This window comes from Sander lucioperca, chromosome 14, assembly GCF_008315115.2.
Source record: "Sander lucioperca isolate FBNREF2018 chromosome 14, SLUC_FBN_1.2, whole genome shotgun sequence".
Taxonomy (NCBI): domain Eukaryota; kingdom Metazoa; phylum Chordata; class Actinopteri; order Perciformes; family Percidae; genus Sander; species Sander lucioperca.
In genome coordinates, this window is record NC_050186.1 from 4,323,920 (window position 1) to 4,346,608 (window position 22,689).

Sequence of the window (22,689 nt, forward strand, 5' to 3'; positions counted from 1 at the left end):
ACAGTATGAAAAAGCAGGTGATCAGAACAGGTTAAACATGATTTTCTACATGACTGCATGCTGGCTACATATGACACAATCCTGTGACGTTTCAGAGGGGCCACTTTGGGGTAGTCAAGTGCGCGTTCAGCCCCGGCAAAACGTACCAAAACGTTTATTTAAACTGAAACGATGGTGCGTTGAACACCATGTTGTGTGCGCAAGCACTCTACCTTTTAATTACCTTATTTACATAGCTAGGCTACACGTCGCTGCTGATTGGGTAAGTAACACTTCTGACACACCCACCAAAACGAGAAAAAACGTACCTCAAAGCCCGTTGCACACCGTTTCGAGGAAACACGTTCAAGCATAGATGTAGCCTATTATAAACGGGAACACGCACAGCGTTTTGAGATTGAACGTGCCTCAGAGTTGTGGAGTGGTCGCTGACTGCCCCCTATGACCGCCCCCCATCTCAGACACTTTTTGGAGACCCGAAGTAGTCTGCTGCTGAGTGTCAGACGGTGAAGGGAGTAGGAAGTAGGATAGGTGTGTGCCCTATATACCTACTCAATATGTTTAAAGTTATTTCCTCTCTAAGTGGCCGCTGTGCAGTTTTAAAAGGACAGTCCTGCTCTCGCCCCGGTTCAGTCAAATTCCACTTGGCAAATGGTGAGTTACCATGGAGACGGAACAAAATCAAGAGCTAAGTTACAAACTAGCTAGAACTTTTCTGTTAACCTGAACATGGGGTGAATTTAAGTTAGACCTATCCTTTATTTTTGTCATTAGGCTGTAACGTTAATGTTACGTTTTAGCTAACGTTTCATTCTTTTAATTAGCAAAACCCGACTGGTTTAACGCAAAGTGCCAAATCCACCAAATACAACAGTCCTACAAATAAATCCTACCCTAATGAAGTGCATACTGTTCCGTTTTTGTAGAAACAATTCTAGAGAGGTGTTTATTCAATTTTAACGTTATGTGAGGTGTTTCTAATATTGTGTCCACCCCATTTACAATGAGTGTAGGCTTCATAACAGAAACACCTAATGCAATACAGTTGCACAGCACCACAAACCCTTCAGTTGAACCTCTACAAAAACTGAACATATTAAACTTCATGAAGGTAGGATTTATTGCAGGACTATTAGACTGCTTTTTTAGCTAGTTTTAGCCAAGTAAAACTGACCGACCTCAAGTTCAAACAAGGCATATTTGATAGGATGAAAAGATAATATTAGTAACTACATATAAATTAAATTGCAGCAGAAGACGTTTAAAAGATAGTTATTGCGATACTTCATATTACTTAACCAGGACTGGTCGAATTAGGACATGCATAGGAAGAAGGAATAATTACGCTATTAGATTTTACGTAATCTCTACTCCTCTGTCCGAAAGTGGAATGTTTCTCCTGGGTTAAACAATTTAGCTTTGATCATATTACTTGTTGCCGACCAGCGGCCCTTCTATTTTTTACATTTTACAACCAAGAGCAAACAGGCCGGATTGTATCCTGTGTTGCACAAAATGAGATCTAAAGGGAATTTATGTGATTAGATTGTCAGCCAGGTTTAATACAAAATAAATACTCAATGTTCTGAAAACAACAGCATCAACACCAATTAAAATGTACATCTGTCTGTCTGTAGAAAGAAAGAAAAGAGTTGAAAGACCTTTGGGTAAAATAAATGTCACTGACAGGTTGTTTCATGAATGAATTCAAAATGTAACACAAGATGTCATAGTAAAGCTTTCATCGGCCTCATCCAATTAACGCAGTCAGCTCATGTAGTTCCTCAAAGAATCATTGTCTCTTTTACCTCAGTGTCTTAACTTCAGTCGTAATTATTTCACAGCTGCATTATATCAGAAATCTGCCTTCAGACACCCTCCCACAGACATCCCAGATATGCCCCCATGCAATTTCAAACCAGAGGAATACACGGTAAGAGCAATATCATCCAAGCATACTGTGTCTCTATCTTACATAGTTGGGTCTTGCATTCTGTATCACCTAAATAAAATAAAATATAAAATGTAACATGCTGGTATTGACAATGACTGAAGCTCCTGCCCTGTGTATTTGTCTCTGTCCAGGGTATGTCCAAAGAGCGGATGATGGAGATCCGCAGGAAGAACTGCAACCCCATGATCATGAAGGTTACCTCCTATAAGAAACCAGTGTTCATCCACCAGGGACACATGCAGTGGCTGTGGGATGTAGACGGGAAGCGATATCTGGATCTATTTGCTGGTGTGGCTACTGTTAGTGTGGGCCACTGCCACCCGTAAGGTCCTTTTTCTTTGTTAGTTCCTTTTTCCAACAATTGTTGGTGTAATTGTGATATACAGTTCATAATGTTATTACTACATGTTCTTATATCTGATTCCTGACATCTGTGGGTACAGGAAGGTGACAGCAGCCGCAGAGCAGCAGTTAAAGAGACTGTGGCATACTACAAACATCTACGTCTATCCTCCTCTCCATGAGTATTGTGAGAAACTAGCCTCCTACTTACCAGATCCTCTTAAGGTACTGTGGTGGATTTTTTTTCTCCTGAAGAGCTGAGGCCAGGTGCATGGATGAACATGTAGGCTGTTATTTAAATGTGTCTTATTCTGTGTTTCCCTGTCTAGGTGGTATATCTGACCAACAGCGGCTCAGAGGCCAATGACCTGGCTATGTTGATGGCTCGACTTTACACAGGCAACTTCGACATCATCACTTTCAGGTACAAGTATATATTTTTTAATCAATTGTCAATAGAGAGAGACATCCTTATGTGTTTCATAATTCCATAAAAAGTATATAAAAATACAGAAATGTTTTTTTGTGTTAATCTAACAGCAATTCTTAAAAATTACATAACGTAAGAGTAACTGACATGACTTTTTTTAATTAGGCTAAAGACTAAAATTCACAATTTCCCCATTAATTCAAGATTCTATCAGAACAAGAATCAGAATCAGCTTTATTTGCCAAGTATGAGGACACATACGAGAAATTTTGCTTTGGATTATACATTGCTCACAATGTGCTTACTCATACAAAACAAACAACAAAAACAAACAATATATGCACACTATAAACAGAAAGAATATAGACAGGTTGAGGCAGTAGTGCAATGAAGAGTGCAAAGTGTGCAGGAGTAAATTATTTTTATGATAAATTATTATTATTTTAATTATGGAGCATAGTACAAAGGATGCTGGAATAAATAAGTATTATGTTATTATATAAGTATTATATTACAATATAAACAGTATGAACAGCTCTGAAAAAGAGGATGATGAATAAATATTAAGTGGAACCAGTAAACAGGTGCTGATTAGAGACAGTGTTGCTGGGTTATTGCACAGGAATTGAACCTGACACTGTGAGTCAGAAGTCACAAGTACACAATTTGAGTAAACAACAGCTTACAAAGTTGATGATTCCAGCTCCTACTCAGGGATATGAAAAAATATTCTTTGTGAATGTGTGTTTAAATGGCATTATTATATTCATTCAGCTTAGTATACCTTCATAGTTTAATTGTCGAGAATAAGTTCTCTGTAATCTAAATGTCTCGGATTCATTTTTCTCTTCCAGAGGATCATACCACGGTGGCAGCCCACAGACCATGGGTCTTACTTCCAACGCAGCATATAAATACCCCATTGCCAATGGTTTAGGCTGCACAAATGTACGTATGCATTAACATCTTACAGTGCCATAAAGGAAACGCATACAGCTGTTGGTGTGCGTTATCATTTTTATTCTAATGAAGGTTAATATATAATATGTAAATAGACAGATGTGGGTGTAATAAATGAACATCTCACCGAAGACAGAGGGAAAGCTGTGCTAAAAATGTAAAATAAAATGTTCTAAATAAGTGCATACACGCACTTAGAAGCAGAAAGAACATGTGTGCGCACACACACCCAATGCTCAGGCAGCATCTGCCTGAAAATAGATGCTGTTCCAAGCAATACATATCTAAGCTTGAAATACGTTGGAGTTAATTAGTGGTCACTCCAAACTGTTTTTATGTTCTTACTGCCTCTTAGTGCTTATATTCTGTGCATTAATTAAACTCATTATATTTCACATGTTGCAATAAACAGCTTCACGACTTCACTTCTGTTTTCGTATAGATTCCATAAATATCTGAAATACAGATGAATAATGCTGTGGCAGCATTCCAAGTTGTATTATGAGTGCTGTCAGGCTGGTCTAGCTGACTAGGTTTCTGCCCAACAAACAGACCATGTGTCCTGATGTGTTCAGAGGTCCGTGGGGAGGAAGCCACTGCAGGGACTCTCCTGTGCAGACCATCAGAGAATGTAGCTGTGCCCAAGGTACACAAACACATTGCTCCACACACTCATACTGCTCTCATAAACAGAAAAAAACCCGACCGTTGACTGTACGATTAAGCATTATAACCCCTTTTGCAATATTCCTACAAAACATTAACTTTACTGTTTTGTATGTGTTGTGTTCATGCACAGTGATAAACAGTGGTTCATGCTGGAGGTTGTGTAAGGTTGTGTGTGTTTTATTCTTTTCCTTTTCAGTTGCATAGTAATTTACATGCACAACATACAACTGCTTCTTTTGTTAATGTGAATGCTTGACCTTTGAGAGCGTTCTGTCTTTATCCAAAGTGAAAAAAACATTTAAAAAATATTAGCCCAGGTTTAAATTTCAGGTCAGATGTCTGTGACAGCCTAAAGGGATGTGTATTTGAATTAATTTACATAGATTTGCAATTCACAAATTGCATTTCTTTCTATAAAATCTGTCTAATAGTCATAATAGTAAGACAGGTCAGTTGTAACCATAAAATGCAACAAAAGTGTTGAATTGCCTGTATAAAGTTCAAAGTCTCCTACTGTTGATCATTTACTGTACCTCTACCTCTGTTAACCTTTTACCATTTTCCAGGAATTTTAGCTATATAATATGCCTGTGTCTCAGCTAGAGAGCCTATCTGGAAAGGATCAGTACTGTATGTTAGCATATATACATGACTGACACAAAAAAACGTATGCTGCTGTATGATATCAATATCAGTCAATGACACCTCTGCTAAATTTAGTTTAATAGTTGTTAGCTGTTATATGGGCAATTATCAAAGCCCTATCTCAATCCACAAAATACAATATAATTACAAAACTATTCAAAATCCCATAGAGTCAACTGTCAAAAAAAAGAAAGACAAAAACGATGTTTCGTGTTTGTTCAAGTATTTAGGATCTTACACTAACTGATTTTGGTAAGCTTTAACTTTCATTTATTCATTAACTGTGAACCATGTCGTAGTATGAACATTTACTCATGATACTATTTTATGGAAAGATGATAAACAATATATTAAAAATTGTTCTGCCCATTGCTTGTTTTTGGAATTTCCTATTTATGTCTGTATTAGTTTGACATAAAGGACTTTTGTTTAATCCCACAGGATATTGCATGGCAAATGACCAATACATTGGACAGCTCAAAGAGACATTTGCTACTAGTGTCCCAAGTCGAATTGCTGCTTTCTTTGGAGAGCCTATTCAGGTACTGTTGTGGAGTATTTTATATATATATATATATATATATATATATATATATAAGAAATGTAGTTGAGTCAACATGTTGGAAATGGTTTTGCATGTCTGATTTGTTGCTTTGCCACATTGAATATTAACATTATCGATTGTATGTCTTTACAGTAATATTAGCAAGTCAATAGTCTATATGGACATTTCATTTCCGGGATTGTTCAGGTGCTGCCGGAAATTTCACCGGATGTCCCTCATTTTGTCCTGATGTCCGTTACCTTAGGCTTTTTTTATGTTGGAATTTTAAACTCCAGTGGATTTATGAGGACTATCAACTGCTCCTCAGATCTCTGCAGGGTAAATCCAGACAGCTAGCTAAACTATCTGTCCAATCTGAGTTTTCTAAAACAACCTTTGAACGTACACGTTCCACCAAAACAAGTTCCTTCCCGAGGCTATTTTGCAGAGGCACCGTTGGTCCGTCCAAGACGATTTATTTAAAGAAATGCCAATAAACCAGAGCACGTTTTTCTCCCATCCCGGAATGCTGTGTGGACTAGCAAGACCGTCCTCCACAGCGCTGTGCAGGAAGGTCTGGCAATACAAGACTAGCAAGTAAATGATTAATTTACCAAGTAAATGTTGCTGACATCAGGAAAGTGCGAACGGAGTCCTTTGTTAGTATGCCATCCCTGTTAATTGTTTCCTCATTTTAAGTGTAACGAGTGCTTGTGTTAATTAAGATGGGACTGGGGGTTTGAATGTGTTTTGTTTGTACAGGGAGTCGGAGGAGCTGTGCAGTACCCTAAAAACTACCTCAAGGAGGCCTACAAACTCGTGAGAGAGAGAGGAGGCGTCTGCATTGCTGATGAGGTTAGATATACATTTTATATGTTTTGAATATTTTAGGGCCGTAAAAACCAAAACAATGAGCTGAAAGACACTAAAACGCTCTGTACAGCTTAGGGGGACTGCAGAGTCAGGTGATAATTCTCTGTGAGTGACTTTCACATTACTCATAGTCATTTGAACTATTGTTGATACAAAAATATTGATCATTGCAGCTTTAAAGTGGCTATTTGTAACTTTCAGTTTGTTTTTGATTCTAGTGGCCGCTTTGGACAAAAGCGGTAGTGTTTTTACCACACCTGCTGTCGTAAAGGTCTTTTCTTTACGGTGCTGTATTACTGTATTACTGAGTTATCTTACCAGGAGGTCATATAGTTGCGATGAATGTTTTGCTCAGACAGAAAATCATTCAATTTTAAAATTTACAATAAGAGAATACGTTACAGATGCATCGTTACATTTCAAGTGTTTCATACGGTAACTTAGTCTACTTTGTATGTCTCGTGAGCTAAACCGGGTAACGTTATCACTGTCACTGTGTCACGAGCCACAGCATTAAGAGTTTGTTGTAGCAACAAACGTAATAATAAAAATAACTTAGATTTATATAGAGCATTTCATGAAACCCAAGGACAAAAAGAAAATAGGCCAACACAAACACGGACTAAAAGAAATAAAAACCACGCACTAAATGGAAGGGGGACGTAATTTAATGTAGGCTACGGACATACAACCACACCTCACATTGTAAAGCTATTTTATGAATGAAATAGACATATTACTAGCCTGGTTGACACCAGACCCTTCTCAGTTGTAACTGAGAGTGGGTCTGGGAAAGCTTCATTCGCAGCCCATTTCCAAAGGGGCGTCACCAACGGACGGCGCTCAAATGCCTCTGGGCGCAATTGGATAGTCCTTCAACCAATCAGACCAACAATCCGGGTGATGTAGCAGCGACAGCGGCATCAACGGGTTGCTGCGCTTCGGTGGCCATCATGTTGAATGTAAACAAAAAGCTGCTTGCCGTCGCTGCGCTATCGTTATCGTGTAAAGCCCGCCTCAACAGTTGTGATTGGTGCCTCAATTTGGACAAATTGGAAATGGGCTTGAATGGGCTCTTGGCCAGACTGACTTGCAGAGCATATCTCAAATTTGCCGGAAGTTCGCCAGGGTTTTCCCAGGCATATTACATACCTGAGGGCCAATTCGGGGTCTGTTTCGAATAATTTACAATCCCATAATTGTCTCCATATGTTGAAAGCCCGACCGAGATTGACTCGGGTTTACACTCATCGTCTGTCACTTTCCCTTTTAGCTTTTAGTTCTTTGTTTAATTTCCTTTTTTTCTGTGACGGCCGTGCCCCAGTATCAGCCATAACTACAGCAGATAACTTCTAAAATAAAATTAAAATACAATTAGGCCTATATAAAGAAATCTCCTGCTACCTTTCACCTGGCTCACTAACACAAGCTTTTCCGGTGTTACACCGAAATCTGTGACTGATCAGAATGTGTGCTCTGTAGAGCCGGTATACCTGCCGTAAATCATTTTATGACTTTGCGGGAAAAATCGGGCCCAGGCAAAGGCATTATTAAAACTATATAAAAATAGCATTTATTTCACTGTTAGTCTCGTTTGCTGTTACAGGTCATTTATGATCATTAGATGAAAAATTACACAGTTTCAGAAACATTTAAAAGTTATATATAAATAGTTACTTTAAGAAAAATGAAACACCTACTGCTCATGGGAACAAGTCAGTAATTGAGTTGTTGGCCTATTACTTATCTTTACACAATCTTATTTTCTTTTTTCAGCTTATTTTGCAAGATAAGGAAGTCTGCATGTGAGTTTACAGTTCCATTCCAAGTTACTATATTATGCCCAAGAGGCATATAAAGCAAACAACCTTTTAACATGGGTTTATATATTAAGCTTTAATGGACCGCCATCTTTTATCATGTTTCCATCTCTGTAGCCCTTCTGAATACAAATGGAAACAAACTGTAATCATCTATTTTGCACCTGGCAGGTCCAGACTGGATTTGGGCGAACAGGAAGCCACTTCTGGGGTTTCCAAGGTCATGATGTCATTCCTGATATGGTTACTATGGCGAAGGGCATCGGTAATGGATTCCCAATGGGAGCTGTTGTTACCACACCAGGTGAGATAATAATGTGGGACATAAAAGGCATGTTCGGAAATCTACTTGTGTGTTTGTAAAAGATTAAATACAGTTGTAAGAGAGTTTGCAAAGTGTATTGTTCTTCATTATTTCCACTATTAAATTGTCATGATGCATTGGAAGAGATGATACAACCCAGTTTCCCAGATAGGGATGAATTATATAGTTATTTTGTGAGTTGAGAGTTTGGACTCCATTAAAAAGCTCCAAACAAGGTCATAATTTGAAGTAGCAGTGAGTGGAGGTGTGAGCTTGTTTCTTCATGTGTTTTCCAGAAATTGCGGCCTCATTTGCCAAGGGGGTTCACTTCAACACCTTTGGAGGAAATCCTGTGGCTTGTGCCGTTGCTTCATCAGTGCTAGATGTAAGAATTCATCTTCTCTTTGTACATCGGTCCTTTTTTTTAGTGTATATCTTTGTATTAATATTATTGTAGTTGCATCTGAAAACAACATTTTTATAATCACAGAAGCACACTGAATTACAATTCAAACATGACTAACGCTTTTTTATCTCAACAGACTATCAAAGAAGACGGCGCGCAGCAGAACAGCCTCAATGTGGGCACCTATCTGATGACAGAACTGGCAAAACTCAGAGACAAGTATGAGATAATCGGTGATGTCCGTGGAAAAGGCCTGCAGATCGGTGTGGAAATGGTCAAAGACAAGGTACTGAGAAGTGACAGAAGTGAAACTCACCTCTCCTCACATGCTTGAACAATGTGTGTGTCTGTGCTGTGCCTCCCGGGGGCATGGTTCAGCAGTGCCCCGGTTAACCATTAGCCGGAGCAGTAGTGACCTAAGAACAATCTCAGCTTCAGGACATGTACTACTGACTGAAATTCTGACATGTTTTTTTATTTTTTTTATTTTGTATCTGTTGATACTGGCAGATATTGTATTTTAAAAGAGTCAGCATAGGGAAGAGCCAATACATAAACTTAAAATAAATAAAATAAGACAGTTGCCCGGAAGTAAATACAAATCTAGTGAAATGTATAATGTTTAGATTTGTCGATTCTGTGTTTTGAATCAACTCTGTCATTTTGAGGCAATTACAGCTCCGTTTGGCAAATATCCTACTGTGTCAGTGTTGTTAAGGGTTTAATTTTGACAAATGTTCCTCTTTGCCAAAACAGCTATGCCAGCAATTTAGGTAGAAGGATTGTGGCCTCTCTAACTCCATAATTTGCTTCTTTTTTTCTTTTACCTGGAAACACGTACAATAGTCTAGGAGTGCTGGTGTATCAGCAGTAAACACCACAACATTATGTAAAGTACGTAGCAAGGAGGAGTAGTGGTCATATGTAGACATACACCGAGATCGACTTAAAGGAAGTTAGTTTAAAACTACAAACTACAGCCTCAAAAATGAGCATCACATTGATTAAACACCTCTGACAGTGTCAATAACAACAAACAAGAATTATAAACTTGGTTTCCTTGTGCAAAAGTTGGACTTTCCATTATTCAGATTTATAGCCTCTCAAGCCAATTAGCAATCAGAGGTTAGGTGCTTGAGTCACAATCGAATAATTGGACACAAGCAGTTGCAGTGTTCATATAGTTAGTTACCTTTAATTACTTAATTACTATGGTTACTGTTACACATCCAGCCTCATTCATCCTTTCGCCTCTCTGTCCTCCACAGGCCAGCAGAGAGCCGCTGCCTCCTGAGGCAATGAGTGAGATCTTTGAGGACATAAAGGACATGGGAGCCCTGATAGGGAAAGGAGGAGTCTATGGACAGGTAACAGCACTCATCTTGAAGTAGCCTTTCCCTCTGTCACTTTATTTTGCAGGGTCACCAGCATGTGGTATAAACACTACAGAAGAGATTTTGGGCAACTCTGAGTAAAAGAAAAACAGGATTTCAAGGCTTAGGGAAATAAAATACTGCAGTTTTTTGTTTCTGTCGCACAGTGATTATTATACTAAAAAAATAGAAGAATATGTGGCAAATGTTTTTTAAACATCACCACCACACATCTTGTTAATCGTAAAAGAGGAAGAACACTGTGAGATTGCTGAGTCAGCATGTGGTATGAACACAGCTGGCATCCACATCACCAAGCTGCTTGTTTCGTGGAAAACAAAGTTAAACAAGTTAGATTTTAAATAGAGCTTTCTTAACCCTGCATTAACAAAAGACCCCTGGTGGCTTGACAAAAGGATTCTCTGATAATACATTTCAATATAGATTCATATTATGAATATTGCTGCCTGACACAGAATAAAGCACCTGACCTGGTTACATGTTTTCCCAGTAATCTTTGGAGCTCCATAATCTCTCCTCGTTTTCCATTTTTCTCACCACTTAAGACCTTTCGCATCAAACCCCCGATGTGCATCACGATGGAAGACGCAGATTTCTTCCTGGCAATTTTTAACAAGTCCATCCACAACTACATGGAAAGAAGATGAAAGACAAATAAAGGTCAGCTGGATTGCTCGATGCCAAGGACCAAATCTGGAACCCCTCTCAGCAGTGGATTGCATTTTGTATATCCTTTAAAATGACAGTATCAATCATTTTGACCTTCTGAGGAAGACTACCTCTGTTATTGCCTTTGCATAGCACTTGTAAAAGGGAACTTGTTTAACTACATTGTAATTTGAAGACTTGAATCACTTAACGTACCTCACCCATTTTAATGAGAAAAGAATCGTGTACAGGGCCTTTATAACAACTTGAAGTTCATTAAACTTGTTTTGGATCTACTGAATCATGCTTGGATGTAACATATGATTGTAATTTCTGAACACATGCTTTGCTAAATTATAGATGTGAATGTAATAATAATAAATCTGTGAGCTTGAGGCACAGCCATTTGTACTATTACACCGGTCACACCGCCCTCTACAGGTATTCATTTTATGGGTCCTACTGCTCTACCTATTTGAGGTACGGAAGTCATAATGGAGTGTGGTTTTAATTCTCTTTAATCATATAATCTTCTCCTAAGATTATCCTTATCATCCTTCCTTATCAAATTCTTATCATTGTCCAAATACAAGAGTACTGACTGATGTCAGCAGTCCACAAACAAACGCTCCATGAGACGTTGAAATGCGCTGGTTGTAATATACTTTACCCAAAGAGAATACAACTAAACAACCAGATTATAGTTGAAATCACAGAGCTCCAGCCAGGGTATCTAAGGACTCGAACTCTTGAAAAAAGGAAGAGGTCTTTTTTGTTTTTGCAGTCTGTAGTCCATGCATACAGTATGTGTATGCGTCTATCCTTTTTTTTACCCAAACCATTCAAGACTAATGAGGGCTATTACTTTCTCAAATTACTCGGCTCTCTGCCAGCTGTTAATATTTAGACTGGGTACGCGAGGAATACAACGGAAAGATTCCATACTGGTGTCTAAACACCCAGAGGAATCCCATGTAGGTACAACCAACATGTACTGTATGTCACACTTGCAAACATTCCTATATTTATAGAACAGGGCCTATTGCTTGTTGCTTTTTAGTTCTTCGTGGTTCTTGGAAAAAGTCTAATTTTAGTTAATTAGGTGGGGCTGTCTGACTGGATTTACAGGATATGCAGCCATGAGAATCCACAGAAAACAATTTGGACGTCACTCGCTACCAGGAGTGCCCCCCTTGAAAACGAGATGGGTTCAACTTAAGAGGTTTTCAAGGGATTTCAGAACTACAGTAGGGCTTCTAATGGGTCAGTGTTTGTACAGTTTACGATAGAGTTTAATACTTTCCTTCCAATTACATAAGATATAGCTTTCTCATATAATTACTGTTTGGGTCACCCCTCAAAATGACAGATACCCCTAGAATGGTAACATCAGTGTTTGTCATTGTTGAAAAAAACTCTCTGTAATTGTTGGGACCATCAACCGTATATCTAAAAAAGATGGAGGAAGTCCACAAACAAAAAAGTTTAATTTTGCTAATTTAGTTTTTTCACTTAACAAAGGAACACATGATAGGGGATTGCGGTGTGGAAGAAGTCAGTGGGAGTAGAGGTATGTAGTGTTGTTTAAGAAGCAGACCTAAAATGAACAGAGGGTTTGTGGAGACCATGAAGGTGGATGCTCAGAAAGAGAGAGAGTGGCCTAGGAGAGCATGCCTCTTATAACCATGGCTATTCCCACTTCTCATGTGCAGCCAGGTGCTCTGACATCCTGCTAGCTGCTCTGGTCACCAAAGCAGCTAGCAGGAAACCTGTTTTCTTTATTGCAGGAGGGAAAACAGGCACAGCATAAAAAACACAGTCACACCTACCACACATCAAAGTCCCACTCACGTCAGAGAGTGTTTAGCATCTTCTCTGGTCTCCAACAGGAAAGCACCAGCACAATCCAACATACCTGGCCTTCTTTCGTAACCCAATCAGTGAGCATGTAGTGGAAATCTAGTGACCAGGTATAAGTGGTTATATATTAATTTATGTTAATTATGTTAGGTTTGGTGGGACCAGGGTACCATTGGCTGTGCACTGTCCACCCATCTTTCTGACTTTTTACAAAAACAAGAAGTAGGTCTGCTGCAGAGTCCGACAGTGATAGCTGTGTGCCCTCTGTACCTGCTCAAAATGTATAAAGTTCTTTCATCTCTAAGTGGCCATTGTGCCGTTTCAACAGGACAGTCTTGCTGTTCACCCAGTTTTGCCAAACTTCACCTGGGAAGTGGTGAGTTACCATGGAGATGAACGAAAGCCTTATTTGTTAATCATGGTCTGTTGCTGATGCTTACGCAGCCTGAATGAGAGGTATTTTATGTAGCCTTTATGTTTGTCTTAGTACACTTTGAATACCAGGTGACAATTCATTTTTCTGGTAAATGATATTAGATTGTTAGCTCATAAATTAATTATTATCTGATATATTTGTAGGTTAAGATAATCTGTCTGTGTCTGTGTAAAACTTAAGAAGCCTTTGTGGCTGGGTTAGCTCAGTTGGTAGAGCAGGCGTACACATGTAGAGGTTTATTCCTCGACGCAGAAGGTCTAGGGTTCGAGTCTGACCTGTGATGGTTTCCTGCATGTCTTCCCCCTTTCATATCTAGCTGTCCTATCCATTAAAGATGGAAATGCCCAAAAAATAATCTTTAAAAAAAAAACGTAGGAAGGATTTATTTATTATAGGTTGCAGAAGAGATTGGTGCACCTCACTGGGTAATATGCATGTCTTATTCAAAAAAAAGACTTGATACGATGACATAAGAATTAAGGCAACTGCATCAAATGAAATAACAGCAGAAAACTTTGCAAAGATAAAATCCTGCAAACATTGCAGCAAAATACTTTGTCATATTATCTCATTTGGAACATTAGTGGTTAAATGGAGGGTGCTTGGTGAGAGTTATGTTACTTGTTAGACTTCATAATATCCACTTAAGAGCATTACTTTTTTTTTTAATAATATAACTTGTTTATTTGCCTGCAATCAAACCAATTCTAACTGTTTTGTAATTTTTCAGGCATGGGTAGACTGGGAAAAACAGGAAGCATAGTTATTTCTGTGATGCAGAATGTGAAGTTAATTTGGTAAACCATCAACCAGGTTTTAATTGGATTAAATATTGACCAGATAATTCAGAATGAAGGTACAACGTTATGATTAGATGTTTTGTTTTTTCTGTAGATAATAAGTAGCCTGTTCCAGATGTCTGAATCGCTGCCCACATCTACGATTTGTTTCAGCAATGTAATGGCAATTCACTGACAAATGCCAATTCGATCTGATTGTCAGGCTATGAAGTTAAGAGGTTTCAAGACCTCTGGGAAAATGTAACAGTCACAAAAACAAGCCCTAAATGTCACAGAAATATCATAGTGAGGCTTTGATCAGCTCATGACAATCTCCTTTACCTCTTTCAGAATTTCACTTGAAACTATTTCACAGGTGCAGTATGTCAGAAATCAGCCTTCAAATACCGTCCTGCTGAACTACCAGAGATGCCCTCATGCAATTTCCAACCAGAGGAATACAAGGTAAGAGTGTGGTGGCATTCAGATAGTGTCTATCTAAAACTGTTGGGTTTTATTTTCTGTAATGGCTTTAGTAAAAATCTAAAAAAGTTATTATGTCATACAAAGGTGTACCGTGCTGCACTTAAATATTCAACTTTACATGGCAGGTACTGCATGTGACATTACCCTAAATGTAAAGACATTGAAATGATTGGCAATAGTACAGTACACACACTACAATATGTTAATAGTAAGTACAGGTACCCTGTGGAGCTTTTGACCACAAGTGGTGCTGTAGAGCAATGTTTTGTGTCATGTGTTTCACCATCATAAACACAAATTTAAACCACAGACATAATTATTGCAGAATGCAGAGGGTGGTATAAAGCATATCCACTGCTAATGGCTTTAGGTAGAAATGCACAAATAAATAAAGTTTCAAACCAGAGGAATAAGAGTTTGTCAATTAATTCCCTGTGTGTTACTGTTTCCCTGTTATTTGTTCATGGTTATGTTTTACCTGTGTTAGTTCTGTGTTTTGTTTTCCTAGCCTTGTGTGTTTTCATGCTTCGGTTTCCTGTTTTACTTTGTAGTGTCTGTTTCTCCTGTGTCATGTCTTGCTTTCCTTCCTGCCTTGTATTTTCCCGTCTTTGTGATTGGCTGCCCTGCCCTGATGTGTCTCACCTGTTCATGTCACCTGTCCCTCGTTGCTACCCTCGTTACCTCGTGCATTTAGTTTGTGTGCTTCCTTTGTCTGTTGTTACCCCCCTACTTCTCTCTATTCCATGTGTTTTTTTGATTCACTAGTCTTCTGTTTTCTGAGTGTTTTGGAACTCCTTTCGCCTGCCTGCCTCAGGACTTCCTTAGTTGTAAGCTGTCTTATTTAATAAATCTTCTAAAATCTTCCACTGCCTCCTCGTCTCTGCACTTTTGGGTCCAAGCCTGGATCCCCAGACGTGACGCAATATCCTCCAGACATACAGTGTCTCTATCTTGCACAGTTGGGCCCTGTATTTTGTAATCACTTTATAATGAAAATAATGATATATCTTATTATATCAGAGAGCATGCTGGTATTGACAATGACTGTAGCTCCTGCCCTGTGTATTTGTCTCTGTCCAGGGTATGTCCAAAGAGCGGATGATGGAGATTCGCAGGCAGAACTGCAACCCCATGACCATGAAGATTACCTACTATAAGAAACCAGTGTTCATCCACCAGGGACACATGCAGTGGCTGTGGGATGTAGACGGGAAGCGATATCTGGATCTATTTGCTGGTGTGGCTACTGTCAGTTTGGGCCACTCTCACCCGTAAGGTCCTTTTTCTTTGCTGTGAAAACATGTTTAATTCAAATTTTTAAAGTATGTTTTCAGTCAAAAATCACTGTTCATTGTTGCACCAACCCTGACATCTGTGGGCACAGGAAAGTGACAGAAGCCGCACAGAAGCAGTTGAAGAGACTGTGGCATACTACAAACATCTACGTTCATCCTACTCTCCATGAGTATTGTGAGAAACTAGCCTCCTACTCACCGGATCCTCTCAAGGTAGATGGCAGTGGTTTTGATCACCATCAGAAGTCTGGATAAACATGTAGGATGTAATTAAAATATCTGATGGTTTGTGTTTCGCTGTCCAGGTGGTATATCTGACCAACAGTGGCTCAGAGGCCAATGACCTGGCTATGTTGATGGCTCGCCTTTATACAGGCAACTTTGACATCATCACTTTCAGGTACAAGTCTTATCCTTGTTATCCTATATAGCAATAAGCAAAATGTTTCTGATTTTCTTTTTGTTATCCTCCAGAGGGTCATATCACGGTGGCACCCAACAGACCATGGGTCTTACCTCCAACTCACCATATAAATACCCCATCGCCACTAGTTCAGGCTGCACACATGTATGTATACATTGATGTTTTGCAGTGTCATACGCAGCAATACACAACATAAAACCCATTCTTTATATTTCAGTGAGGTCAGTCTTTGGCCAGCATGCTCTTCTCTCAGTCACCAGTGAGAGGATCTTTCAGTCAGTTCAGCTTAAAGATTTGTTGTAAACAAGTTGTTTGTACGTGTACTAAACACCTTTAGCAGACAGTTCAGATTTGATTTTATGGATGCAAAGGAGTTTGATGGCAGTTCACAAGACCAGCATCTTTCAACTACTTTATGTGCTCTGTAGTGGAAAAAAAAATGCTTTGCATTGACGTCAAACAAGAGCATGCCACAGGCTGCACAACTAGCCATCAATAGATACAAAACACTTTCTTACTTTTCTGCTTACTTTGTATACTGTGGATTGGTGATGGTTAACAATGCTGTGGCATCATTACGCGTTTCATAATGATTTCTTTGTGCTGCGTTAATTATGAGTGACTGTTGCTGTCAGGCTGGTCTAGCTGACTAGGTTTCTGCCCAACAAACAGACCATGTGTCCTGATGTGTTCAGAGGTCCGTGGGGAGGAAGCCACTGCAGGGACTCTCCTGTGCAGACTATCAGAGAATGTAGCTGTGCCCAAGGTACACAAACACATTGCTCCACACTTCGGTTATCTCTCTGGGTGCTCTCATAACACCACCATTGTGTGTGACAACAAGCAATTACAATCCCTTCTGAAATATTCCTACAGCAAAGGAATGCAATATGTTCACCTTCCACAGGAAAATGTGATATGAGACGCCTGTCAAAACGTTTGTATTGCACATAAAGACAAACAATTTATTGAATGCTCAGCCCTTAGCTGCTGTAAAGTGCGAAGAACTATTTTGGTGATACATGGTACATGGTAGTGGTGATGGCGCAGTGGATATGACACATGCCTTTGGTGTGGGAGACCTGGGTTCGATTCCCACTGCAATATATCAACCAATGTGTACCTGAGCAAGACACTTAACTCCTAGTTACTCTAGAGGTGTGCGACCTCTGACATGTGTATATATATATATGACATATATTGTCATTAATCCCACAGGTCATTGCATGGCAAGTGGACAATACATTGGGCACCTCAAAGAGACATTTGCTACAAGTGTCCCAAGTCAAATTGCTGCTTTCTTTGCAGAACCAATCCAGGTACTTTACTCTGTTGTGCAGTATTGAAAAAGTTAGAAATTGCGTTCTTTGTTATCATGCCATCCGTCTGTCTAGTCTTGTTCTGTATGACTGCTTGTGTTAAGATGTGACATGTGAGTGTGTTTTGTCTTTACAGGGAATGGGAGGAGCTGTGCAGTACCCTAAAAACTACCTTAAGGAGGCCTACAAACTCGTGAGAGAGAGAGGAGGGATCTGCATTGCTGATGAGGTTAGATATACACATAAAAGTTATGACATTTGAATTTAAAAAAAATGTTAAACTAATCTATTTTGCACCTGGCAGGTCCAGACTGGATTTGGGCGAACAGGAAGCCACTTCTGGGGTTTCCAAGGTCATGATGTCATTCCTGATATGGTTACTATGGCGAAGGGCATCGGTAATGGATTCCCAATGGGAGCTGTTGTTACCACACCAGGTTTGATAATACTGTGTGACATAAAAAGCATATTTGAGGCAGCAGTGAGTGGAGGTGTGAGCTTGTTTCTTCATGTGTTTTCTAGACATTGCTGCTTCCTTTGCTAAGGCATCCCACTTCAACACCTTTGGAGGAAGTCCTGTGGCTTGTGCCGTTGCTTCATCAGTGCTTGACGTAAGAATGAATCTCTTTCTACATCAGTCCTGTTCATTAGCACAAGAGAGTTTAATTTGATCAAAATCCAGTCTTGTGTAATTACTTCAGCTGAGGTTGAAAAGTCCATAATCACTCAAGCACACTGAATTATAACTCATTCATAATATTTTTTGTGCTCTCTAAATTGGGGGACAAATCGGAAACCAAAAGGGAGATGGCGCCCCCTATTTAGATTAATTTGTCAGAATACCGTTCGTTCTCTGTCTACATATATGAATGTTGTATCTATGCAGCCAATCATTTGATTTAGTTTTAACCATATTTGCATAAATCCAGTTAGCTCGCCAGCGCTTCTCCAACCAGCCCTATAGTCAATACTTCACCATTCCTGTTGTGACCAGGCCCTTAATTTAAAAAAACATTAAAGCATGAAATTAAAGCTGCAAGCAACGATGGATGGGCCCTCGCGCCTCTGCGCGTGCCGGGGTTACTGGCGGACACCGCTCTTTGCGACCGTGCATTTGCACGGCACTCAGACACTGCAAATTGTCACCAATGAAAAGGGAACTCCCTGCTGAGTTCAACGATACCTCACACAAGACTCTACGTCATACAGTTCATTAGCTGTGAAAAGGGGCGTGGCTAAAGTATAGGGGGCGGGTCAAACATCACCAATTAAAAAGGAACTCTCTTCTGAGTTCAATGATACCTCACATAAGACTCTACCTTAAACGGTTCAAATGTTATGAAAGGGGGCGTGGCTTAAGCATAGGGGGGCGGGCCAAACCATCACCAATGAAGAAGGAACTCTCTGCTGAGTTCAGTGACACCTCCAACAAGACCCTACCTTAAACGGTTCAAATGTTATGAAAGGGGGCGTGGCCTGGGTAAGTGGGCGTGGTTAAAGTATAGGGGGCAGCTCAGTATAATATGTTGACCACACATTATCAGTTTCATGTAAATCGGATGATGTTTGTCATATAAGGTGCATTTCCTGTTGCCAGCGGGGGGCGCTATGACCAAAAGTAAATACTGGCCTGTAGATGTCATCAGACCTGGACACTTGTCAATCGTGACAAATTTTGGGCAGATACGACAATGTACACTCAAGTTACAACAATTTCTTTGTTCATCGCTAAACACTCAAAATCCGCAAAGTCCGCCACGCCACGCCCACACCGTTTGACGAAAAGTTTTTCTTTTAATAACTTTTCATCTTTAAGGTGTTAAGATGGTACAGACCAAATTTGAAGTCCACCGGATGAAATCTCTAAGAGGAGTTCGTTAAAGTATAGCACCTTGACTTTTAGGCCTATTTCCTGTTGCCACTAGGGGGCGCTATGACTTTAAGTAAATATCGGCCTTTATTTGTCCTCAGGGTTGGAATCCTGAAAAGTTTCGAGCCAACTGGACAATGTACACTCAAGTTACACCCACTTCCTGTTTTGATGGCGAAATGCACAAAATGGCCGCCCCGCCACGGCCATGCCCTATGACGAAAAGTTTTTCTTTTAACAACTTTTCATCTTTAATGTCTTAAGATGGTACAGACCAAATCTGAAGTTGATCGGATGAAATCTCTAGGAGGAGTTCGTTAAAGTACGACATGTAGAAATGGCCAAAATCGCACTAATTTCGAACTTTGAAATCAAAATGGCGGACTTCCTGTTTGGTTTAAGGGTATGGCTCCAATGACGTTTTTTGTACATCTTGACATGTTACATATGTTTACCAACTTTCGTGAGTCTACGTTAAACGCACTGCAGGGGCTCAATTTTTGTAACTTTGTAGGGGGAGCTAGCGAGCCATTTTTGTGCGCCTATTCCCGAAACCCTTAAAATACGTAAATTTTCACCAGACTTGATGCGACCGCCAATTTTTTAATATGTTAAGCCCCTCAAAAAGCCAATTCATTTGGTGTAATAATTCCTTCAGTTTCAATAGGGCCTTCGCCGCTGTCGGTGCTCGGGCCCTAATGAATAAACATTACCATTATTTTTGACTGCAAAAATAGATTTTTAGAAATAGAAATGAGATTTGAGATCAGTTTGACTTTAAACAACAGCAACTATATTTTTTACTCAACAGACTATCAAAGAAGACGGCACACAGCAGAACAATCTTCATGTGGGCACCTATCTGATGACAGAACTGGCAAAACTCAGACACAAGTATGAGATAATCGGTGATGTCCGTGGAAAAGGCCTGCAGATCGGTGTGGAAATGGTCAAAGACAAGGTATTGAGTTTGTAACAGAAGTGACACAGCTCATAAGTTCAAACAAACAAGTAACTGATTTGACCCTGAGGAGGAATCATTACCCCTTCAGGACATTGTTTTCTGCTGCCTTGGTTATTATCAACCTGGGAATTGTAGATGTAGTAATCATTTAGCATAAGTGGTTAGTTGCTTGGAGACAGGCAGCTGAATAGTGTTCATAATGACACTGACTCCTAACAACCTCGACCCCCCACCCCTCAGTCACTGCACTTTGCACTAACCTTTCACACTGTTTTTTTATTCCGCTCGTGGACACAGACAATTGGTTTAATTGAACCACAAATAACATTATCCATGATCGGAAAGGAGCTGGATGAAGACAAAATCTTATTTTTCCCGCCCCTTTCTCAGATACAACAAACAGAAATAGTCGGTCAGTTAACAGTTTTTACATAGAAAAGTGAGAGAGAGAGAGAGAGAGAGAGAGAACAGAAAATAAAATAAAAAATCATTTTCTTGAACTGAGAGATATTGGTATTATCTTTGTAATCGCTATTCAATGAATTCCACCGTTTGGCACCACATACTGTAATACACATTTGCTTTAATGTTGTTCGTGCATACTGATGTTTCAAATTAAATTTTCTTCTGTGATCCTCATTTTCTGAACTAAACATTTTTGTTGTATATTTTCTGGTAGTATTCTGCTTTTTGCCTTAAACATCACCAACAAAGTCTGTAATTCAACAATATCTTTAAATGTCATTAATCCTGATTTGATAAACAGTCCATTGGTGTGTTCTCTAAAATCCACGTTATCCTTCATCCTGGACTATACATCTGCCCATTGCACATACTATATATTCTTTGCAAAATTCTGCATTCAGCCTCTTTTTTAATTTCTTATGCAACAGTTATTTTGTATGTATATATTTGTTTTCTGTATTGTTTATTTCATATTCATGTTTAATTTGTTTGTGTACTTTTTGTGTACTAAACCTTTTTTGGATTTCTGATGTTAGTTACTTAAATATATATATAAACACTTCCAGCCACATCCACTCTTTTTACCTTTTTTCTGTCCTCCACAGGCCAGCAGAGAGCCGCTGCCTCCTGAGGCAATGAGTGAGATCTTTGAGGACATAAAGGACATGGGAGTCCTGATAGGGAAAGGAGGAGTCTATGGACAGGTAACAGCACTCATCTTGAAGTAGCCTTTCCCTCTGTCACTTTATTTTCCAAGGTCACCAGCATGTGGTATAAACACTACAGAAGAGTTTTAGGACAACTCTGAGGGGGGGGGAACAGGATTTCAAGGCTTAGGGAAATCAAATTATGCAGTTTTTGGTTTCTGTTGCACAGTGATTATACTAAAATAGAATATGTGGCAAATGTTTTTAAATGTCACTGCCACACAACTCATCTTGTTAATCGTAAAAGAGGAAGAACACAAAAGCATATTCTTGTTAAAATCAGTTTATTATTTAATTATAAATTATTTATTTAGCAATTATGGCAGTTTTTCAGACATGAGCAAATTCCTGAAGTGCCTGCTCTGCCTTTACTATGGCCCCATTTTCACCTGCTATTAAAATCCAATCACAGTGATCAGATCATAAGTAGACAGGTGTGTAGAACGTGTCTCCAAATGAGTCTCGAGTGACCATGAATAAAGCACTTGACCTGGTTACGCACGTTTAAGCTTTCTGATAATGTCCCCTTGTCTTCTGTTTTCTCACCACTTCAGACCTTTCGCATCCAACCCCCTATGTGCATCACAAAGGACGATGTTGATTTCTTCCTGTCAGTTTTGAACAAGGTCGTCCACAGCTACATGGACAGAAAATGAAAGGCTCAGAGTAACTCGATGCCTAAAACCAAACCTGGAAACCACTAGCACTCAGCATTAGATTGCATTTTTGTTAATCTTTTAAAATGTTAAAATGTAATTGTTAACCATTTTTGTCCTGTTGTGGAAGACTGCATTATTTATTGTGTAAATGGGAACTATGATCTGTATGTTCAAATTAGTCTGTCCTGCTTTAGAACATTTTCTTTTTAGTGAAGACTCTTTATGTAATACACTGAGCAAAAAAAAAAAAAAAATCTTATATCTTCCTGACTGACTTGAAATTAATTTTGCTCTGTTTAGATCTACTAAATCAACATGATTGCTTTACAGGCTATAGATTTCACTAAAAGAAATTGATGTAGCTACTATTCATGCTTTTAAATATTCTATTTTGTTTTTTGTGTGTAATAAATCAACAAAAAAGGTACAGGTGCGT

The 22,689-nt window shown here is 39.2% G+C and overlaps 1 protein-coding gene across 4 annotated transcripts; it reads left to right on the forward strand.

Annotated features, from left to right (window-relative positions):
* Positions 1-20: 20 nt before the first annotated feature.
* agxt2 (alanine--glyoxylate aminotransferase 2) lies at positions 21-22,669 on the forward strand. 4 transcript variants are annotated; one of them, XM_031317490.2, is made up of 14 exons: positions 21-654; positions 1,845-1,933; positions 2,086-2,276; positions 2,398-2,521; positions 2,626-2,720; positions 3,581-3,674; positions 4,239-4,332; positions 5,442-5,542; positions 6,307-6,399; positions 8,409-8,541; positions 8,838-8,926; positions 9,084-9,233; positions 10,216-10,314; positions 10,887-11,390. In XM_031317490.2, the coding sequence occupies exons 1-14, from the start codon at positions 558-560 to the stop codon at positions 10,986-10,988; spliced, it is 1,551 nt and encodes a 516-aa protein (XP_031173350.1). In that variant the 5' UTR covers positions 21-557; the 3' UTR covers positions 10,989-11,390. The 4 variants fall into 4 exon arrangements, with proteins under 4 accessions (XP_031173350.1, XP_031173353.1, XP_031173354.1 ...); XM_031317493.2 differs by having other exon boundaries at positions 21-531; XM_031317494.2 differs by having other exon boundaries at positions 21-527.
* Positions 22,670-22,689: the final 20 nt, after the last annotated feature.